This window comes from Otolemur garnettii, unplaced genomic scaffold (genome assembly GCF_000181295.1).
Source record: "Otolemur garnettii isolate 467f Iridium unplaced genomic scaffold, OtoGar3 scaffold00063, whole genome shotgun sequence".
NCBI lineage: Eukaryota > Metazoa > Chordata > Mammalia > Primates > Galagidae > Otolemur > Otolemur garnettii.
In genome coordinates, this window is record NW_003852458.1 from 9,841,046 (window position 1) to 9,860,303 (window position 19,258).

Here is a 19,258-nt window from a genome sequence, read left to right on the forward strand (position 1 = left end):
GGTGCAATCACAGATGAGAAGAATAACATGATTTATCTGGCCTGAGGGACGGGGACATACATATCTTGGACAGGCAGCTAAATCTATTTGACAGACAGAGACTGTGAATAATTTAAATCTCTGAGTACCTGGAAGTAACCGCTGCCAGAGAAAATCGATGACCTGCAGGTGTGGTTTATCCTTTGTCTTACATGGCCTTAGGATTGTTAATGATTTTGCATCTTAATGTTACAAAAAAAAAAAAAAATCAAAACAAAACTCCAAAAAGATAGAACATAACTAGGTGTGTCTGACCTCCCTTTTCCTCATGGCTGGCAACTCAGCTTTAAGGGTTTTTTCAGGGGATGGGGGGTCCCTTTGGCCAATGGCGGGGGGCGGGGTCCATTCAGTTAGCTGGAGAGGAATGCTTAAAATTTTATCTTGGTTTGCATGCCAGTGTTTTTAGTACGGACAACATACTTTGAAAAGCAGGGGCTTCGACCATGATTCATTATGATTGCCATTACTATTCCACTTTTAGCCTTTTAAACAGAGATACTTTTAGGAAAGTGTCCTGGAAAGGTACTTTCTGCCTTTACCCTCAGGTTAACCTTGAGGAAAATGCCTATTAAATTATCCAGGGCCTCCTACATGAATCTTGATGTGATAAGTTAAAAGGTTAAAATTAGGGAACACTCTGTTCCTCCTGAGAAACTTTTTCTTTAAATTATATATACTTTTTTTTTTTTTTTTTTTTTTGGACAGAGTCTCACTTTGTCCCCCTCAGTACAGTGCTGTGGCATCACAGCTCACAGTAGCCTCAAACTCTTGGGCTTAAGCAATTCTCTTGCCTCAGCCTCCCAAGTAGCTGGGACTACAGGGGCCCACCACAATACCCGGCTATTTTTTTAGAGACGAAGTCTGGCTCTGGCTCTGGCTCTAGCTAGTCTCAAACTCATGAGCTCAGGCAATCCACCCACCTTGGTTTCCCAGAGTGCTAGGATTACAGGCATGAGCCACCACGCCAGTCCCCTCCTGAGTAACTTTTAGATTTTTTACTCTTTCATAAGGAAAACTAAGTAATTGATCCTATATCCCTTTTTATTCTGACCAGTAGGAAATTCAAAGCCAAATTTGTGGGAGAAATATAACAACTTTTTAGAGCGATGAACCAGTGTGTTTGTGTTTTATATATTTTTTTCCATTTCTAATTTATATTTCACCTTGCACAGATTTTCCCATTTATAGCATCCTTTAATTAAATACATATTTATGGAAATGTGATTGAACTGGAATTTCAACAATTGGCAAATTTGATTGAGCAGACAAAAAAATACCCTAAACAGAAGTACGTATGTTCAGAGTTATTAATAATTAATGAGGCTTGAACAGAGAACTCAATAGATTAGTTAAACCACTTATAAACACTTGCAGTGATATGGGGGCTCACAGTCATATTTTGTTTATTTAAGTTCCTATCACAACACACTAGTGGTAGGAACTTAAATAATGAGGTGAGATTCTAATACCAAAGCACTATTGCCAGTAACATACACTAGAATTCAATCCCATGCTAGTTTCTCCTTTAAAGCAGTAAACACCAAAGTAGAAAGAGGGTATCTTATTTGTCTCCCTCTTGCCATATTGTCTAATCTTTAGCAGCTGATATTTTGCAAGTACGTAAATATTTCAGAATGTATTAATAAATGAAGTTGTTTCTAACCTAAAAAAATTAATGTATTGCTTATCTTAAGACACTTATATACATCAGTAGCTTCTAGTTTTTTTCAATTACCAACATGCATGGGTGTTCTCTTCCAAATCAGAGTGTGTTAAATGTATTCCAATATTATTTTCTTTGGTATTATGGCATAATAACACAATTTGTTTCTCTCCTATGGTTTTCCAGACAGTTTCTGAATACATATTCAATGAATTCTTGAGCAATAAGAAAATGAATATTTTCTGAGAAAATATTTGATGCATTCTGTTTCTCAACTGGACAGTAATTTGAGAAATAAACTGAATAAAACTGAACGGCATTTCTTTTTAAAGATGAAATCATGGGAAGCTCACGTAGTTTCTCACTGACAGACATATGATGAACCCACTTGGATTCTTTGGGGAAAAAAATACTAACACCTATGAACTGGAAGAGAAACTTCTGACTCCAAACTAGATAAACAAAGCTAAATTTTCCTGATTTGTTTCTGGTGTGTTGATTCATTTTTATATTCTCTACCAATGATAGGCTCTATGGAGAAACTGCAACATATATAAAGAAAACAATTTCTTCTACCAAAGAGGCAATAATAAATACAAGAGAGAGAATGCATCAATTCAAACAGTCCTAGCAAATGCCACAAGAAGGCTCGCGTGTTTCATAGAATAAAGAAAAGTAGGTCACTGCTGATTGATATGATGAGTGAATGACTCATTGAGAAGGTAGCATTTTATTTATTTATTTATTTATTTACTATTCCTTATTTGCAGACAAAGTCTCATCCTGTTGCCTCAGGCTAGCGTGCCTTGGCATCAGCCTAGGCAGCAACCTCAAATTCCCCAGTTCAAGTGATCATCCTGTCTCAGCCCCCCAAGTAGCTGGAATTAAAGGCACCCTCCACAATGCCCAGCTAATTTTTTTCTATTTCTAGTAGAGATAGGGGTCTCACTCTTGCTCAGGCTGGTCTCCAACTTCCTAAACTCAACAGCTCCTCCCACCTCAGCCTCCTGAAGTGCTAGGATTATAAGCATGAGCCACCACACCCAGGTGTAGAAGGTAGCATTTTAAATGGATCTTAAATGGGCTTATTTCAAAAACTATTATGACATGAGTCACATGGAATATTTTATATATGCTAATTGGATAGAACCAACAATTCAGCAGGCCATTCTCAATATTCCTGCTTGTTATTATAATGTCAAGGAAAGCTTATTTGTGCAACAGAGTGAGGACTGCACCCCACATTTCCCATTTCAATTGGATTCTTTTGATGCTATGATATACCACCTTTCAATTAATAAAATACGGATTATCATATTACTATTTACATTTGTCTGCTTGTCGAATTTTGGCTTTCATAGAAAACTCTAATTAATAAAAATAAACCTCCCATTTCCCACTACAAAAAAAAAAAGTAGATGAGGGAAAATTGGCAGTGGATACATTTTCTGATTATTGAACTTCATCTAGGTGCAGTACCTGTAGGTCAGTGGTTAGGGCATCAACCACATACACTGAGGCTGGTGGGTTCCAACCCAGGCCGGATCTGGTAAACAACAATGACAATTGCAATAAAAAAAAGTAGCTGGGCGCTATAGTGGGCTACCCACTATAGGTACCGCTACCTATAGTCCCAGCTACTTGGGAGGCTGAGGCAAGAGAATTGCGTAAGCCCAAGAGTTTGAGGTTGTGAGCTGTGACACCACGGCACTCTACCAAGGGTGACATAATGAGTCTGTCTAAAAAAAAAAAAAAAAACTTCATTTAAAATTTACCATAATTAACATTTTTGAGCACTAACTTTAAGCAAGGAACTCCAGTGAGCACCATCTAAATACATCATTTCATTTAATCATCACAACAGCCCTATGAGGCAGGCATTATTATTAATGTCTGTTACACAGAGAAGCTGAGGCATATATAATTTAGAGCTTGCCCAAGATCATCCATTGATAAATAGAAGAGCTGGGACTTGATTTTGATACACGAAAGTCTATGCCTTCCCCCCACCCCCAGGTTAACAAAGAGAGATTTTTATTTAAGAAGAACAAAGAGAAAAGTTTAGAGCACTTCCAAAGCGAGTTGAAAGTGGGTGCCTCTCATGGAGGAGAAAAGGTGAGAGGGACAAGTCTATGCCTTGAATCACTAAGCTCCCTAGACAAAATTCTGTAGATGGGAAACCATATCTATTAACTGACTTTGGTATTTTAAAAGCCCACTTTATAAATTCTAAAAATAAACATGGATTATTATTTATTCAACTGTGCTGACTCACAAATCCAATGCGACGTATTCTTTGGGTGGGTAAACAATGATTGATCTGGTGTTGATTCACACTCTAGAAACCACACAAAAATATCTAAGAAGCCGCAGATCCTGAGGAAAGCTGGAGCCAAGGCGGTAAGGATGGCTGGTGGTGGGAGCTCCAGGACAGGGCCCAGGGGGGCCAGAGAAGGGGGGGCCCGTTTTTTGGAGGAACGTGCTTCCCCGAAGAGCGGACAGCAGTTAGGGGCGGACCAGGCACCGGGCGGCGGCGGCGGCGGCTGCGAGGGAGACCGGGAAAGCGGGAGTGACTGCAGGTACACGCCGAACTCTATGGGGCTTCGAAATTCCCAACTTTTTCGTGGAGATTCTTTTCATCATATTTCCTGACAGCGTCCTGGGCTGGTACAGGGTTTTGCCCCAGCCACTTCTCTCACACCTGCAGGTCCTCAGCTCACACCCTACCTTTCCGTTGGGCCCTTAAGGTGCAGGGGACCCTGAGCAGTGACGCTCAAGCTTCAGTTCTGAGGGAGAATTCAGGAAGGGCGGCTGCAGGGGAGAAGAGGAGGGGACCCGAGCGGTGAGGAGGGTGGGGGAGGCCCGCAGGGAAGGTCTGAATGATTTGCCCTCGGGAGGACTGGACTCAAGCCAGCGGGAAGAAGGACTAAGAAGGAAATGGGGTTGTTATTTGCCTGTGGGGATGGTTGAGGCTGGGCCTTGAAGGTCACAAATCAGTCTGTGCCGCTCACTAAAGAATTTGACAAGCGCTGAATCGCCAGCTTGCCACCTCATTTCTCCTAGCAAAAAGACCATATCCGCTGAAAGGATCTTGACCTAGGAAATTGGAAGAGAAGGCAATGAAGACACATAGAAATGAAATTGCCTGGCTCAGCCAGTGTAACAAAAGGGATAGCAAGCAGTGATAGCAAGTGAAATATTAGTGATGGTTTTATAAGGAAAAACAGCCCAAGGATTTTATTAGAGGAAGGAGTTGGGAGAAAACCAAGCTCAGATGAGAATGGGTTTAGTTCGAGAGCCACATTCCAAGGCAAAACCCTAGTTTAATGTTTTTATTTAAAGTGTTAAAGATGACTGTACAGTTCTATCAAAGAATAACAGCAATATAAAATAGCGATGGATTTAATTTTACCCCAAAAGGAATTTTACTGTATTATGGGAGGCTATTACAATTTTTTTTTTTTTTTGGCTATAAAGAACAAGTGTTAACTATTTAGGGGATTTTATTTATGCTTTCACTTGCATATGTGATACAGAAGATAGAATTCAATAAACTGAAAATACATAGCTAAAATTTTGTCTTAGATTTAAAAAAACTGTTAGTAGTTGCTAAAGCAAAAATAATATAGAAAAGAAGAAAATATGATTTCTTGTAGTCTGTTTTAGTGTAATCCCCTTTAAATAATAATATGCCCCCAAGCAGTTACTGCAGGCATTTTGTGTACTTTCTACTTTGGAATAGTCGCCACTTTCGTACACTATATTTTGGCTCATGCTCATTCCTCAATCTAAAATACCTGAATTTCACACTTGAATTTTCCCCTTCCTTTTTGCTAAAGGAAATCTAATCGCAGCTGCCTCATACTTTCAGATTGTATTAATCCTAATTTCTTCTAAATAATCACTTAACCTCCAAATGTAAATACTGGCCACTCCGCAAAAGTCATCCATCTTGACTGGATGAGTCCGGAGTACTGAAGAATTTCTTATGATTGGTTTCATACGACTAAAACTGAAACTATTCTTCACTTTAACAGCTGGCTATTCCCAGTTTTACACAAAATTATAAGTGGCTAGAAATACAGAGAGATTGCTTTATGAACATTAATTTCCTTATGTCTCCTGTTTGCCAAACAGGTTATCAAACAAAATATAAAATATATGCACACTACCAGAAAATATTTGTGGTGCAAACATTAAACAAATATTTTTAACATCTTAGATCAGGGCTAAAAATCACACTTAAAAATCATGCCTCAGGGCGGCGCCTGTGGCTCAAAGGAGTAGGGCGCCAGCCCCATAGGCTGGACATTGCAGGTTCAAACCCAGGCCTGGCCAAAAACTGCAAAGGAAAAAAAAAAATCACGCCTCAGATTTAATTAAAGTATCAGCTTTTAGGTCTAGCCATATTGATGGCAAAGGGATAAATGGTGGCAATGGTATTATTCATTTTATTGTGTGTTAAGATCAAATAATTTCTGCATAGGCACATCATTGCACTAATTTGTTTACAGAAACAAATCTAAACAAATTGGCTGGATGGGAGTGGTAAATGGTAGAGAAGATTTGATACATTTGACCATTATTAATGCTGGGTATAACAAAAATTCAATGAGTACAATGGAGTTCAAATAGGTGCTCTACAAGTAGAATACAGAAATACTATTTGTAGTGGTTAAGTTATGACCACTATTGTGATGTGTTAGATCTTATTTGTGTATTTATTTATTTATTTTTAACTCTACTCTTCAGTAGTTTCAGGAATGGATAAAAGCAGTGAAGGATGTGAGAAAAAGATTAGCAGCGTGAATCTTGACAAACTGATACGTGACTTCTCACAAATAGAAAAGGTATGTAAAGGTAGCAACCAATTCTAATAAATAAGGGGAAATGAACTGATATTGCCAGTGAAAGAAGTTAGAAAGAAAGAAAAGTCTACAAAAAATGAGCAAAGTAACAATGACAGTGTATTTTGCTAAGCTCTTCCTCTCTTAGCTTAAAAATATGTATTTAAAATATATCTGTTCTTGATTCATGTATTAACACATCAAAATGTTTCTAGAGTGGGGGAACAAATAATTGCTCTACTTTTGCCAAATTCAAAGAGAAAATACATATAGTAGTCCCCCCTCCGTCCAAGGTTTTGCTTTCTGCAGTTTCAGTTACTCAAGGTCAGCAGCAGTCCAAAAATATTAAATAGAAAATTCTAGAAATAAACAATTCATAACTTTTAAATCATGCATCATTCTGAGTAGCATGATGAAATCTCATTTCATCCCCGTATGTCCTGCTCTGGATGTAAATCACCCCTTTGTCCAGCATATCTAGGCTGTTATAGGCTACTTGCCTGTTAGTCACTTAATAGCTGTCTTAGTTATCAGAAGAGTAATTATGGTATAGAAAGATACTTTGTGGGAGAGAGAGACCACATTCACATAACTCTTATTATGAAATATTGTTACAATTGTTCTGTTTCATTACTAGTTATTGTTTTTAATGTATTATTGTTCCTAGTTTATAAATTAAACTTTATCATAGAATATATTATAGGAAAAAACTCAAATATTGTCAGGCACCCACTGGGGGTCTTGGAAGGTATCCCCTGCAGATAAAGAGGAACTATTGTACTTAAATGTCCAGGATGTCCATAAACTCAGGAATAGTTTCAGTAAGAATTAATGTAGACATATCCATTAATCTCTTATCAATATGACTAATGTTTCTGTTTTTAGTCTTTCCTATTTTTCTGTTCCCTTTCACTTCTCTCTTGCCTAAAAGTAAACCCATTTAAAGTCCCTCTTCCCCTTTTGGACAAATGATAGACCAAACCCACAAGTGTATGTTGGGTTTTTCTCCCTCCTCTGCCATGGAAAGGAGTAGGGATGGCTATTGAAAAAATGTAGGAGGATAAATTAAAGATTTGGAGAGGGAGTTTGTGAAGCAGTCATGGGAGGGGATTGATACCTCTGCTTTCTATCCTTTACTCATCATTCTTATTTCTTCCTTCTTTTTCCCAGCACACACACCAAGAAAATGCCATAATGAAAAATTTTTCGTGGTGATGGGTAGCTATGAGCTTTTTTTGAACAATGATAAGAGAGACTAGAGAAAGAGATAAGAACCACTGTTGATTGGGAAAACAATTAGTACAATACTTTGGAGATTAATTTGGAAACATCTGTTGTATTCTTAAACATTTTAAATATGAAATAATTCATTTCCTGATGTGATAATGGCATTGTGATCATGTTTCAAAAGTGTGTTATCTCTTAGAGATACATATGGATGGTAATATTTATAAATGAAATAATATAATGTCAGGGAGTTGCCTTGAGATAAATTCATAAGTAGTCTAGGGAAGTGGGTAAAGATATGGATGATGTAAGACTGTTCATGAATTGTACAGTCAAACTCTTTAAAGCTGTTTGAAGAGTACATGGAGGCTTATGATGTTATACACAAAGATACCAAATAGATATATGTTCAAGAATGTTTATTTATTGTCTGTTATAGCAAAAAGGAAAATGTAGAAACAACCCAAATTAGTCAATAAGAGACTAATTGAAACTTAATGCAGCTGTTAAAAAGAATGAAGTAGATCTATTTATACTTATGTATAAATACATCATTTCCCAGATAATAGTGCTAAGTAGAACAGCCAAGATGCAGAACAAAATATAGTATGATCTTTTTCTGTAGTTGTATACTCATAAAATATTTTGGAAACATGTAGAAGGAATTGTTACCACGGGACTGAGGATTGAACAGTTGGAAATAAAGGGGTTTAAGTTAGGTCATAGCTTTACTTTTCATACCTTTACTTTTGATAACTATAAATCTGTTTTAATATTTACCATATTACATTTAAAATTAAAAATCAGGAAGTAGACTTATTTAAAAATACAGTCCTGCATCACTCAACAATGGGGATGTATTCTGAGAAATGTGTCATTAGGCAATTTTATTATTGTGCAAACATCACAGAATGTACTTAAACAAAAACCTAACTGGTTTAGGCTCCCACACACATGCGCTCTATAGTATAACCTACTGCTTCTAGGCCACAAACCTGTATAGTATGTTTTATGCTGAATACCACAGGCAAATGTAACACAAAGGTAAGTATTTGTATATCTAAACATTGAAAAGGTATAGGAAAAATACAGTATAAACGATGAGAAACAGTACATCTGTATAAGGCAGCTACATTATAATCTTACGGGACCACTTATATCAGTCCACCCTTAACTGAAATATCATTATGTGGCTCATGACTGTATATGCCAGATTTAATTATTAGTTTTTCAGGTAGTAAATGATTTGCATTTTCATTATTCTTCATATTCTTAGTAAAAGAATCAAATTAACAGCATTAATTTTGTAATAATTTATATTCTGTTTCTTCTACAGAAAATGATAGAAACCAGTGGAAAGAACAATATGTTGGATATTCAGTTGGAAAAGACTAATAGTTTATTAAAAGTAATGCAAACAAAGGAGGTCTCAATTAAAGAAGGTTAGTTCTTTGCTGCCTGAAGAAACACTAATTCTAATGAGAGTACTTTTTAGCTTAAGAGTGATTAATATTACACCATACATTTGCAAAGTATTTTAAATTCATATAGAACTTTTCAGACTATCTTCTCATTTTATCCTTATTATGACAGATAGCACAGGTATTATTACTCTACTTAACTAATGAAGAGACACAGAATAAAAGTCAAATAATCTGTCTCGTTCTACCCAGCTAAGATATGTACATCAGAGGCTCACTACAGACCTATAAACCATGGGGGAAAAAAGTTGAATTTCTACTTTCTGCTTCACAATTACAGCAAAATAAATATCAGATGCATTTGGAAATTTTAGTTTAAAAATAAAGCCATATGTTTTCTTGCTCTGTCAACCAAGAGGGCTTTAGAAGCAATAATATTCCAGTAGCTATGATCATACCTAATGTCTAGAATATATCTTGGTTTCTAATCTTATTCTCTAATAAATATTAGAGAAATGGCTCATTCTAGGATTGGGACGGGAAATATATAAGATAAGCTTGAAGCATCTTGTAGGGCCAGAAAGTGAGAAAGCACTCAAAAAGAAAATGAAAACTACTCAACAATGATGGGAGTATGTCAAAAGGGACACAAGAGCCAACTGAAAGAGCTCTCAAGGGCCAAAACCGGAACAATTTTTTTTTTTTTTTAGACAGAGCCTCACTCTATCACCCTCAATAGAGTGCCATGGTGTCACAGCTTACAGCAACCTCCAACTCCTGGGCTTAGGTGATTCTCTTGCCTCAGCCTCCCAAGTATCTGGGATTATAAGTGCCCACCACAGTGCCCCACTATTTTTTTGTTGCAGTTTGGCCAGGCTGGGTTTGAACCCACCACCCTTGGTATATGAGGCCGGCACCCTACTCACTGAGCCACAGGCACCACCCAAAGCTGAAACAATTTGAGAAAGAAAATAAAGTAGTGTTGGATCATAACCCAAAGAACAAATATCCATGAGTCCATACTGATATAAATGATTTAATAAGTAAATAATTGGGGGTAAAGGGACAAATATCTTGTGCAGAATAATTCCAAATAACTTATGTGGGTAATTTGCCCTCAAAGAGAAAGAGAATGTCTTCACACACATTGAATATGGGCTCAATTTCCTGACTTTCTAAACTATAGTGAAGAATATTGTATGGAAAGGGTGGTGCTGGAGGAAAAGTAACTACAAAGTAGAGAAACCTAATAAATACCTATCTCAGCCACAGGATCAAAGTCAACATCAAAGGTGATAGCATGTTGATAGTATATGATCAGCATGGCACTTTAATATGATACAAATGATGCTTTACCTCCATAGTCTTCCTTCCCAAAACCCATACCCAAGTCTAGTAATAATGAAATAAACATCAGAAAAATTCCCATACAGGAACATTACAAATTACCTGATCAGTATTTGACAAAACTGTCAAGGTCATCAAAAATAAACTCTGAGAAACTGTCACAGCCAAGAGGAGCCTATGAAGACATGACAAATAAACATAAGGCGATGTGGTAGATAGGCTCCTAGAATAGAAAAAAGACATTGGGTAAAACTAAGGGATTCTGAACATAGATTTTAATTAATACTTGTATCAACATGGGTTCTTAACTGTAACAAATGTACTACACTAACGTAAGATATTAGTAATAGGGGTAACTAAGCAAAACTCTTCAATATCATCCCAATTTTTATGTACATCTAAAACCACCCTAAAATAGTTTATTAAAGGTCAAAAATTAAACTACAAAAGAACTAGAAGAGAATATAGATTTTTTATATTGTAACAGAGGAGATCTTTTAAGTGTTGATACAACATGTAAAAGTGATAATTTATGTGCTTGACTTTTAAAAAATTTAATAGGCATATTTTGTAGCAGTTTTAGATATACAGAAAAAATTAAACATACAGAGTTCTCATTATTTTATCCCCTCTAGATTCTCTGTTATTAACATCTTGCATTATTAACTAAAGTCTACAGTCTACATTAGTGCTCACTTTTTGAGCTGTCCATTCTGTGGGTTTGTATCCACCATTGCAATATCATACTGAATGATAGTTTCACTGCCCTAAATAATCCTCAGTGCTCTATTTATTCATCTTTCCTTCCTTTTTTTCACCTGGACCCCTAGTAACCTTATTTTTTTACTGTTTCCATAGTTTTTCCTTTTCTGGATTGTCATATCATTGGAATCACACAGTATGTAGACTTTTTAGATTTACTTCTTTCAATATTTCTTATATATTTTTGAAACAAGTCCAGTATCTGATATGTTTTGCAAAGATTTACTCCAGTCTTTTGCTTACCTTCTCATTCTCTTGTGAATATTTGAGTTTTAATAATGGAAAAACTTTGTGTAGTAAAAAAAAAAAAAGAAGAGATGTAAACCAAGTAAAATAGCAAAATAGTTAAAGAACATAATCCAGTAGGTAACAGACAATGAAAATCAAATAACTTGTAAATGTATAAAAAGAAGTTTGAACTCTCTATTTAAAAATTTTATGTGAGTGATCTGCCATGGCTAGAGGAGAAGCAGCAGGTGTGGATCAGTGAGAGCGGCCACTTCAGCAATGGGCAGGAGGACCAACTGTTCAGATGCACCATCTCCTTCTCCTTAGAAATTCTAAACTGTGGAGGGTAGAGCAAGATGGTGGAATAGAGACATCACCTTGCCGGATACTCATGGTGAGACAAAAGAGAGAGATCTTCAGCCACCTCTGGCTAGGTAAATTTGCACAGAAACATCACTCTGGGGGCACAGTGAGGCAGGAGACTTCAAGAGCCTATGAGGAGGTCTGGAGCTGAGGAAAACCAACCTAGAAGGCAGACTGCTTGGTATAGGCACAATCTGGCTTTCTTGTGGAGGTCTGGGGATAAGAAAGGGTTGTCCTGCAGTATTTTGATTTTGGGCTGGGCTGCTCACTGGAGCAGCGAGTAGACTCGAACAGCATCCTACAGCTAGGGTTGAACGTCAGGCAGGATGATTCTCCCATCAATTTGGCTGCTGGTAGGGCCACACCATTGTGGGAAGACTGATAGTGAGGGAAGGTTAGTCCTGGGATCCTAGTGCATGACTGACTCTAGAGTGTCTGCTGAGCTTGACCTGCCATCCTTGGGGTGAGCTGAATGGACACCACACTCCCTAGGAGGACCACTTTGTTGTCAGGACACTGTCTGATGGACCTCCTGGGAAAGAGAGATTTGGAACCCCAGTCCTCTGAGGACTGAATGCTGACAAAGTGACCAGACCCGATTGAAGCCAAAGAAGTCAGGAAGATAAGATTCCATCTCCTTTGCAACTAGAGAGTGGCTTCTGACCCCCATCATATATGGTAAATCCACCGTGTGTTCTCTGGCTCCTGACAACCTGCTGTCCAGGCAATATATTGCAATACACACACACAGGGTGTCCATAGTTTGTATACACATTACAATGTAAATTTCAAATTGCACATGAACTTCATGGATACATTGTATATTGTTCTACAATTCTGCTTTTTTTCAATTTTTTGTTTGTTTTTTTTTCTTTTTGTATTTTTCCCCTTTTTAATAGTTTTTTTGTTATTGGTTTGGATGTTTGGGTTTTTTTCAATAGCAAGTGCTCCTTTACTTTTGTTACAGTTTTCTACCCTTTTTATTCTTTCTTTCATTTTTATTTCTCTCATTTTTCTATCTTTTGGTGGAGATTTTTCTACTTTTTTCATCTTTCCTACATAAATTTCTCGTACAACCCCTAAGATATCTCTTTTTTTCCTCCTCTATATCTTGGACAATTATATTTTTAATTTTTTATTTATTTTATTTGTTTTTCATGTTTTTCCTCTTCTCTGAAGGCTGGGGGTGTCACCTCATTAGTCTGGCTCACAGAGGCCACAAGCTCACTGCATTGGGTGTGTGTCTAGCTTTGGCCTTTGGAAAGAAGGTATTGCAGGTACCCACTGCTGATTTCTTTCTATATAAGGAAGAGCTTGGGTTTTGCTTTTGCCTTAGCTGGTAAGGAGCTCCTGACATTGAGGGACTCACCCAGCCCAGGACACCCACAAAGTTTTAGAGCTGTGGGTATGGTTAAAGCACCCCACCAAGTGCCACCATTTCTCCTATCACTCTCTTCTCTCTTGTCATTTTTTTCTCCTTTTCTTCAATTTTTTCCTTTTATCCCACTCTCCTTTTTTCTTCCACTTTTTCTTTTTCTTTTCTTTTTCCCTTCTCACTCTTTACTCTTATTTTCCTTTTGGCCTTATACGAAAGGATCACTTCAACACTTAAGCTCTGAGACAAGGTAATTTAAAGTAAAGGAGGCAGTGAGAGGGAAAAAGTAGGGGAAGAAAGTGAATAAGAAGAAAGCACACATGAGGAAGAACTAACAGAAAAAATCTAGCAACATGAAAAACCAGAATAGAACAATCCCACCCAAGGAATCATGAGGTAGCTACTGCAGAGGATTCCACCTATAAAGAATTAATGGAAAAGATAGAGAATTTAAAATATGGATGGTAAAAACAAAGGGAATTGACAAGAAAGTGGAAAAACAGAATCAAAAAAAATGAACAAAGGATATGAAGAATGTAGAAAGGATATGGTGGCTCGTAAGGACTTAAAGAAGTCAATCATGGAAATTAAAGGTGCAGTAGAAAGTATCAACAGATTAGACCATGGAGAAGAAAGAATCTGTGAGCTAGAAGATAAAGCTCTTGAGCTAACCTAGGCTGTTAAAGAGGCAGAAAAGGAGAGAGAAAGCAGAATATTCACTAGGAATATTATGGGACTTGACAAAGCACTCAAACATAAAATTATATGTATTCCTGAAGGGCAAGAAGGACATGCCAAAAGAATGGAAGCCCTACTGGAGGATATCATAAAAGAAAACTTCCAAGGATAAAGATTCTGAAATGCTCCTTTTAGAGGGATATCAAAATCTGGATTGTCTCAACACATTTAGAGCATCTCTAAGACACATTATAATCAGACTGTCCAAAGTCAAGATGAACGACAAAATTCTGCAAACATCCAGGAGCAAGCACCAATTGACTTACAGGGGCAGATCCATCAGAGTGACAGCAAGCTTCTCAGCTGAAACTTTCCAAGCCAGAAGAAAATGGTCAGCTACCTTTAATCTTTATAATTTTACTTTTAACCAAAATAATTTTTAGACCAGAATTCTGTATCCTAAATAAAGCTTCAAATGAAGGAAGAAATAAAATCATTTGTATATATACAAGCACTGAGAAAATTCAGAAAAAAACCAGCTCTACAGGAAATACTTAGACCTATTCCCCACACTGGCCATCACACAATGGACCAGCAAAGTAAACACAAACTAAAAAACAGAACTTTTTATCCTTTCTGACGTTGTGGAAAGCACAAAGGATAAAACTAAGCAATGGATCCTCACAACATAAGATGAATAGAATGCCACTATACTTATCAATTCTCTTTAATAAATGTTAATGGCTTCAATTCCCCACTGAAGAGGTGCAGGCTGGCTGATTGAATTTAAAAAAGCACAAGCCATCCATATGCTGTCTCCAGGAAACACACCTAACCTTGAAAGACAAAATTAGATTAAGGGTAAAGGCATGGAAAACAATATTTCAGGCAAATGGAAATCAGAAAAAAAGGAGGATTTGCAATCTTACTTTCAGATACAACTGGACTTAAAGCAACTAAAGACAGACAAAGATGATCACTTTATACTGGTCAAGGGAACAATACATCAAAAGAACATTTCGATTCTAAATATTTATTCACCTAACTTAAATGCTACCAAATTTATGAAACAGGCCTTGATTGGTCTGAGCAACATGATATCCCATAACAGTGTAATATCCAGGGACTTGAACACCCCTCTGGTTGAACTGAACAGATAATCTAAACAGAAACTCAACAAAGATACGAGGGACTTAAATGCAACCCTTGAACAAATGGGCTTAATATATATATACAGAACACATCATCCCAAAGCTGAGGAATATACGTTCTTTGCATTAGCATATGGAACACACTCCAAAATAGATCATATCCCAGGTCACAAATCAAACCTGAACAAAATTAAAAGAATTGACATATACTTTGCATCTTCTCAGATCACAAGGCAATAAAGGTAGAACTCAACTCCCACAAAAATTTTCATCCCCACACAAAGGCATGGAAATTACATAACCTTATGCTGCATGAGAGCTGGCTTAAGGAAGAGATAAAGGAGGGAATTATTAAATTCTCCAAATGTAAGAACAATGAAACTACAAGTTACCAAAACCTGTGGGATACTGCAAAAGCAGTTCTAAGAAGGAGATGTATCACATTAAATGTCTGTATCTGAAAAACAGAACGAGAACACATCAATAATCTAATGAATGATCTTAAGAAAATAGAAAAGGAATAGCAATCCAGTCAAACAGAAGAAAAGAATAACAAAATTAAATCAGAAATAAATGAAATAGAAAACAAAAATTCATCCAGAAAAATCAATGAAACAGATAGTTGGTTTTTTGAAAAGATAAATAAAATTGACAAACCTTTGGCCAGATTAACTAGAAACAGAACAGCTGGGCATAGTGGCAAGCACCTGTAGTCCCAGCTACTTGGGAGGCTGAGGCAAGAGAATCACCTAAGCCCAGGAGTTGGAGATTGCTGTGAGCTGTGACACTATAGCACTCTACCCAGGGTGACAGAGTGAGACTCTGTCTCTAAAAAAAAAAACAAAACAAAACAAAAAAAACCTAGAAACAGAAAAGTAAAATGTCTATTAACTTCAACCAGAAATTAAAAATAAAAGTAACAACAGATAGCACTGAGATACAAGAGATTATCTCTGACTGCTACAATAAACACTATACCCAGAAATTTGACAGTGTGGAGAAAATAGACCAATACCTGGAATCACACCATCTGCCTAGACTTAACCGAAAGAAATAGATCTCTTGAACAGACCAATATCAAGCACTGAGATTGAAGAAACAATAAAAATTCTTGCAACAACAACAAGAACAAAAAAGAAGTCCTGGACCAGATGGCTTCACACCAGAATTCTATCAAACCTTCAAAGATGAGCTTGTACCTATACTGCAAAACCTATTCCAAAAGATTGAGAAGAAAAGAAAGGAAACTTCCCCATGTTCTAGGAAGCAAACATCACCCTGATTCCAAAACCAAGAAAGGACTCAACTAAAAAGGAGAACTAAGACCAATTTCACTAATATAGATGCAAAAATGCTCAATAAAATCTTAGCCAATAACTTACAGCTACACATCATAATCAAGTAGGCTTCATCCCAGGGATGCAAGGCTGGTTTAACAAGTCTGTAAATGTAATTCACCATATCAATAGAAGCAAAAACAAAAGACTATATGACCCTCCTAATAGATGCAGAAAAAACATTTAATAAAATTCAGTATCTTTCTCTAACAAGAATACCTAAGAATATAGGCATTGGTGGCACATTTCTTAAACTGATTGAAGCCATGTACAACAACCTCCATATACTGAATGGAGTAAAACTGAAAGCTTTTCTCTTGGATGAGGAAACAGACAAGGATGTCCTCTATCACCACTAGTATTCAATATGGTGCTGAAAGTTCTAGCAAATGCAGTCAGACAAGAAAAGGATATAAAGAGCATCCAAATGGGGGAAGGTTATAAAGAGCATCCAAATGGGGGCAGAGCAGGTCAAACTCTTGCTCTTTGCTGATGAAATGATCTTATACTTAGAAAACTCCAGAGACTCAAACACAAGACTTCTGGAAGTGATCAAAAAATACAGTACCATTTCAGGTATAAAATCAAATGTCCACAAATCAGTAGTAACAATTTGGCTGCTAGTAACAGCCAAGTTGAGGAGCTAATCAAAGATACAATTCCCTTCACAGAAGCTTCAAAGAAAATGAAATACCTAGGAATATACCTAATTAAAGAGGTAAAGGGATACCCTGTTTCTTCCCCTATAATGTTCCAGATTTTAAAGCCATCTTTTCACATTTTCTGTAAATAATGGGTAATCATTTTTTATGTTTTATTTTTAGTGCTGTTTTAATAATGTGGATAGACCATGAATGTACTTGCTGAACTCATTCATTTTTAACAAGCCAATAAAGTTTTGTAATGTGTCAAAAAAAAATAAATAAAGAGGTAAAGTGGCCTCTACAAAGAGAATTGCAAAACCCTAAGAAAAGAAATAGCAGAAGACATCAACAAATGGAAGAACATACCATACTCTTGCTGGGAAGAATCAACATTGTTAAAACATCTATTCTACCCAAGCAATCTACAGATTTAATGCAATCTCCATTAAAATACCAACTGTCATGACCCATCAGGCTCCTGTGGCCCTGGTCTCGGTTAGCACAGGAAAGAACCAGGTGAGAGGCAGATTAGAAGTACAAGCTTGTGAAAGACGGGCTAGCCCTTACTTTCCGGTAGCCCGGAGCAACCTCCGCACCAGCCTTTTATTGACACGGAATGATACAGGTGAGGGGAGTAATTAACAATGACTATGTGCTGAGGGCACAGGCTCTTTCTCCATAAGGAGTTCCTGTGGACAAATCGCCCAATAGTTCACCCCTCAGCTGCAAATCATATTGCTTAGAGGTCGTCTGTCCCTTGGTGTCCTTTACAACCAACATCATACTTTTAACAACTGGAAAAAAATTTTTTTTGTTGTTGTATGGAATCAGAAAAAAACACTGTACGCCAAAGGCAATTTTTAGTAGTAAAAACAAAGTCTGGTATCACTCTGCCAGACTTTAGGCTATATTACAAATCTACAGTTATCAAAACCTCGTGGTATTGGCACAAAAATAGAGACATAAACCTATGAAATGGAATAGAAAATCAAGATGTGAAACCAATCTCTTATAGCCCTCTGATCTTTGATGACCCAAACAAAAGCATAAACTGGGAAAAAGAACCCCCATTCAATAAATATTCAAGTGCTGGGAGTACTGGCTAACCACATGTAAAAAACTGAAACTGGACCTTCACCTTTCACCACTTAGAAAAATTGACTCAAGAAGGACAAAAGATTTAAATCTAAGGCATGAAATGATAAAAATCCTAGAAGAAAGTGTGGGAAAAGCTCTTAAGGTGTTAGCCTGGAAAGGATTTTATAAAGACTTCAGTGGTAATCACAACAACAGTAAAAACAAACAAATGGGACTTAATTAAACTGAAAAGTTTTTACATAGCTAAGGACACAACAATTAAAACAAATAGACAACCTTCAGAATGGGAAAAGATATTCGCATATTATGAATCTGAGAAAGGCTTAATAACTAGGATCTATAGAGAACTCAAATTAATCAACAAAACCAAACAATCCCATCTATCAACAGGCAAGAGACATGAACAGAACCTTTTTTGAAGAAGACAGGCAAATGGCTAAAAAACATAGGAAAAAATGCTCATCATCCCTAATCTTCAGAGAAATGTAAATCAAAACCACCCTGAGATATCACTTAACCTCGATGAGAACCTCCCACATCACAGTCTCCCAGAATTGTAGGTGCTTGCATGGATGTGGTAAGAGAGGGACACTTTTACACTACTGCAGGACTGCAAACTAATTATAGCCTGTCTGGAAAGTAATATGGAAATTCCTCAGAGAACTCAAATTAGACCTCCCATTTGACCCCGCAGTCCCACTACTAAGCATCTAGCCAAAAGAAAAAAATTATTTTATCATAAAGACATTTGCATGAGAATATTTATTGCAGCTCAGTTTACAATTGCCAAGATGTAGAAACAACCTAAATGCGCATGAACTCAGAAATGGATTAACAAGCTGTGGTATATGGATACCATGGAGTACATATTTCTTCAGCCAGAAGAAAAGATGGTGACTTTATGTCTTTTCCATTAATCTGGATGGAGATGAAATACATTCTTAATAAAGTATCACAAGAATGGAAAAGCAAGTATCCAATGTGCTCAATTTTATTATGAAGCCAGTAGACGATCTAACACATACCCACATAAGAGAAAAACTTAATTTTATTCAAGTTGGGGGAAGGAAAACGAGGG

The 19,258-nt window shown here is 36.9% G+C and overlaps 1 protein-coding gene across 1 annotated transcript in view; it reads left to right on the forward strand.

The window, feature by feature from the left end:
- Nucleotides 1-4,240: 4,240 nt before the first annotated feature.
- The window catches only part of CCDC152 (coiled-coil domain containing 152), a 30,512-nt gene continuing 15,494 nt past the window's right edge, over nt 4,241-19,258 (forward strand). Inside the window, exons 1-3 of the mRNA XM_003792959.3 lie at nt 4,241-4,281; nt 6,455-6,552; nt 9,113-9,218. Coding sequence (XP_003793007.1) covers nt 6,466-6,552; nt 9,113-9,218 — 193 coding nt within the window. The 5' untranslated portion in view covers nt 4,241-4,281; nt 6,455-6,465. The remainder of the gene's footprint in view (nt 4,282-6,454; nt 6,553-9,112; nt 9,219-19,258) is intronic.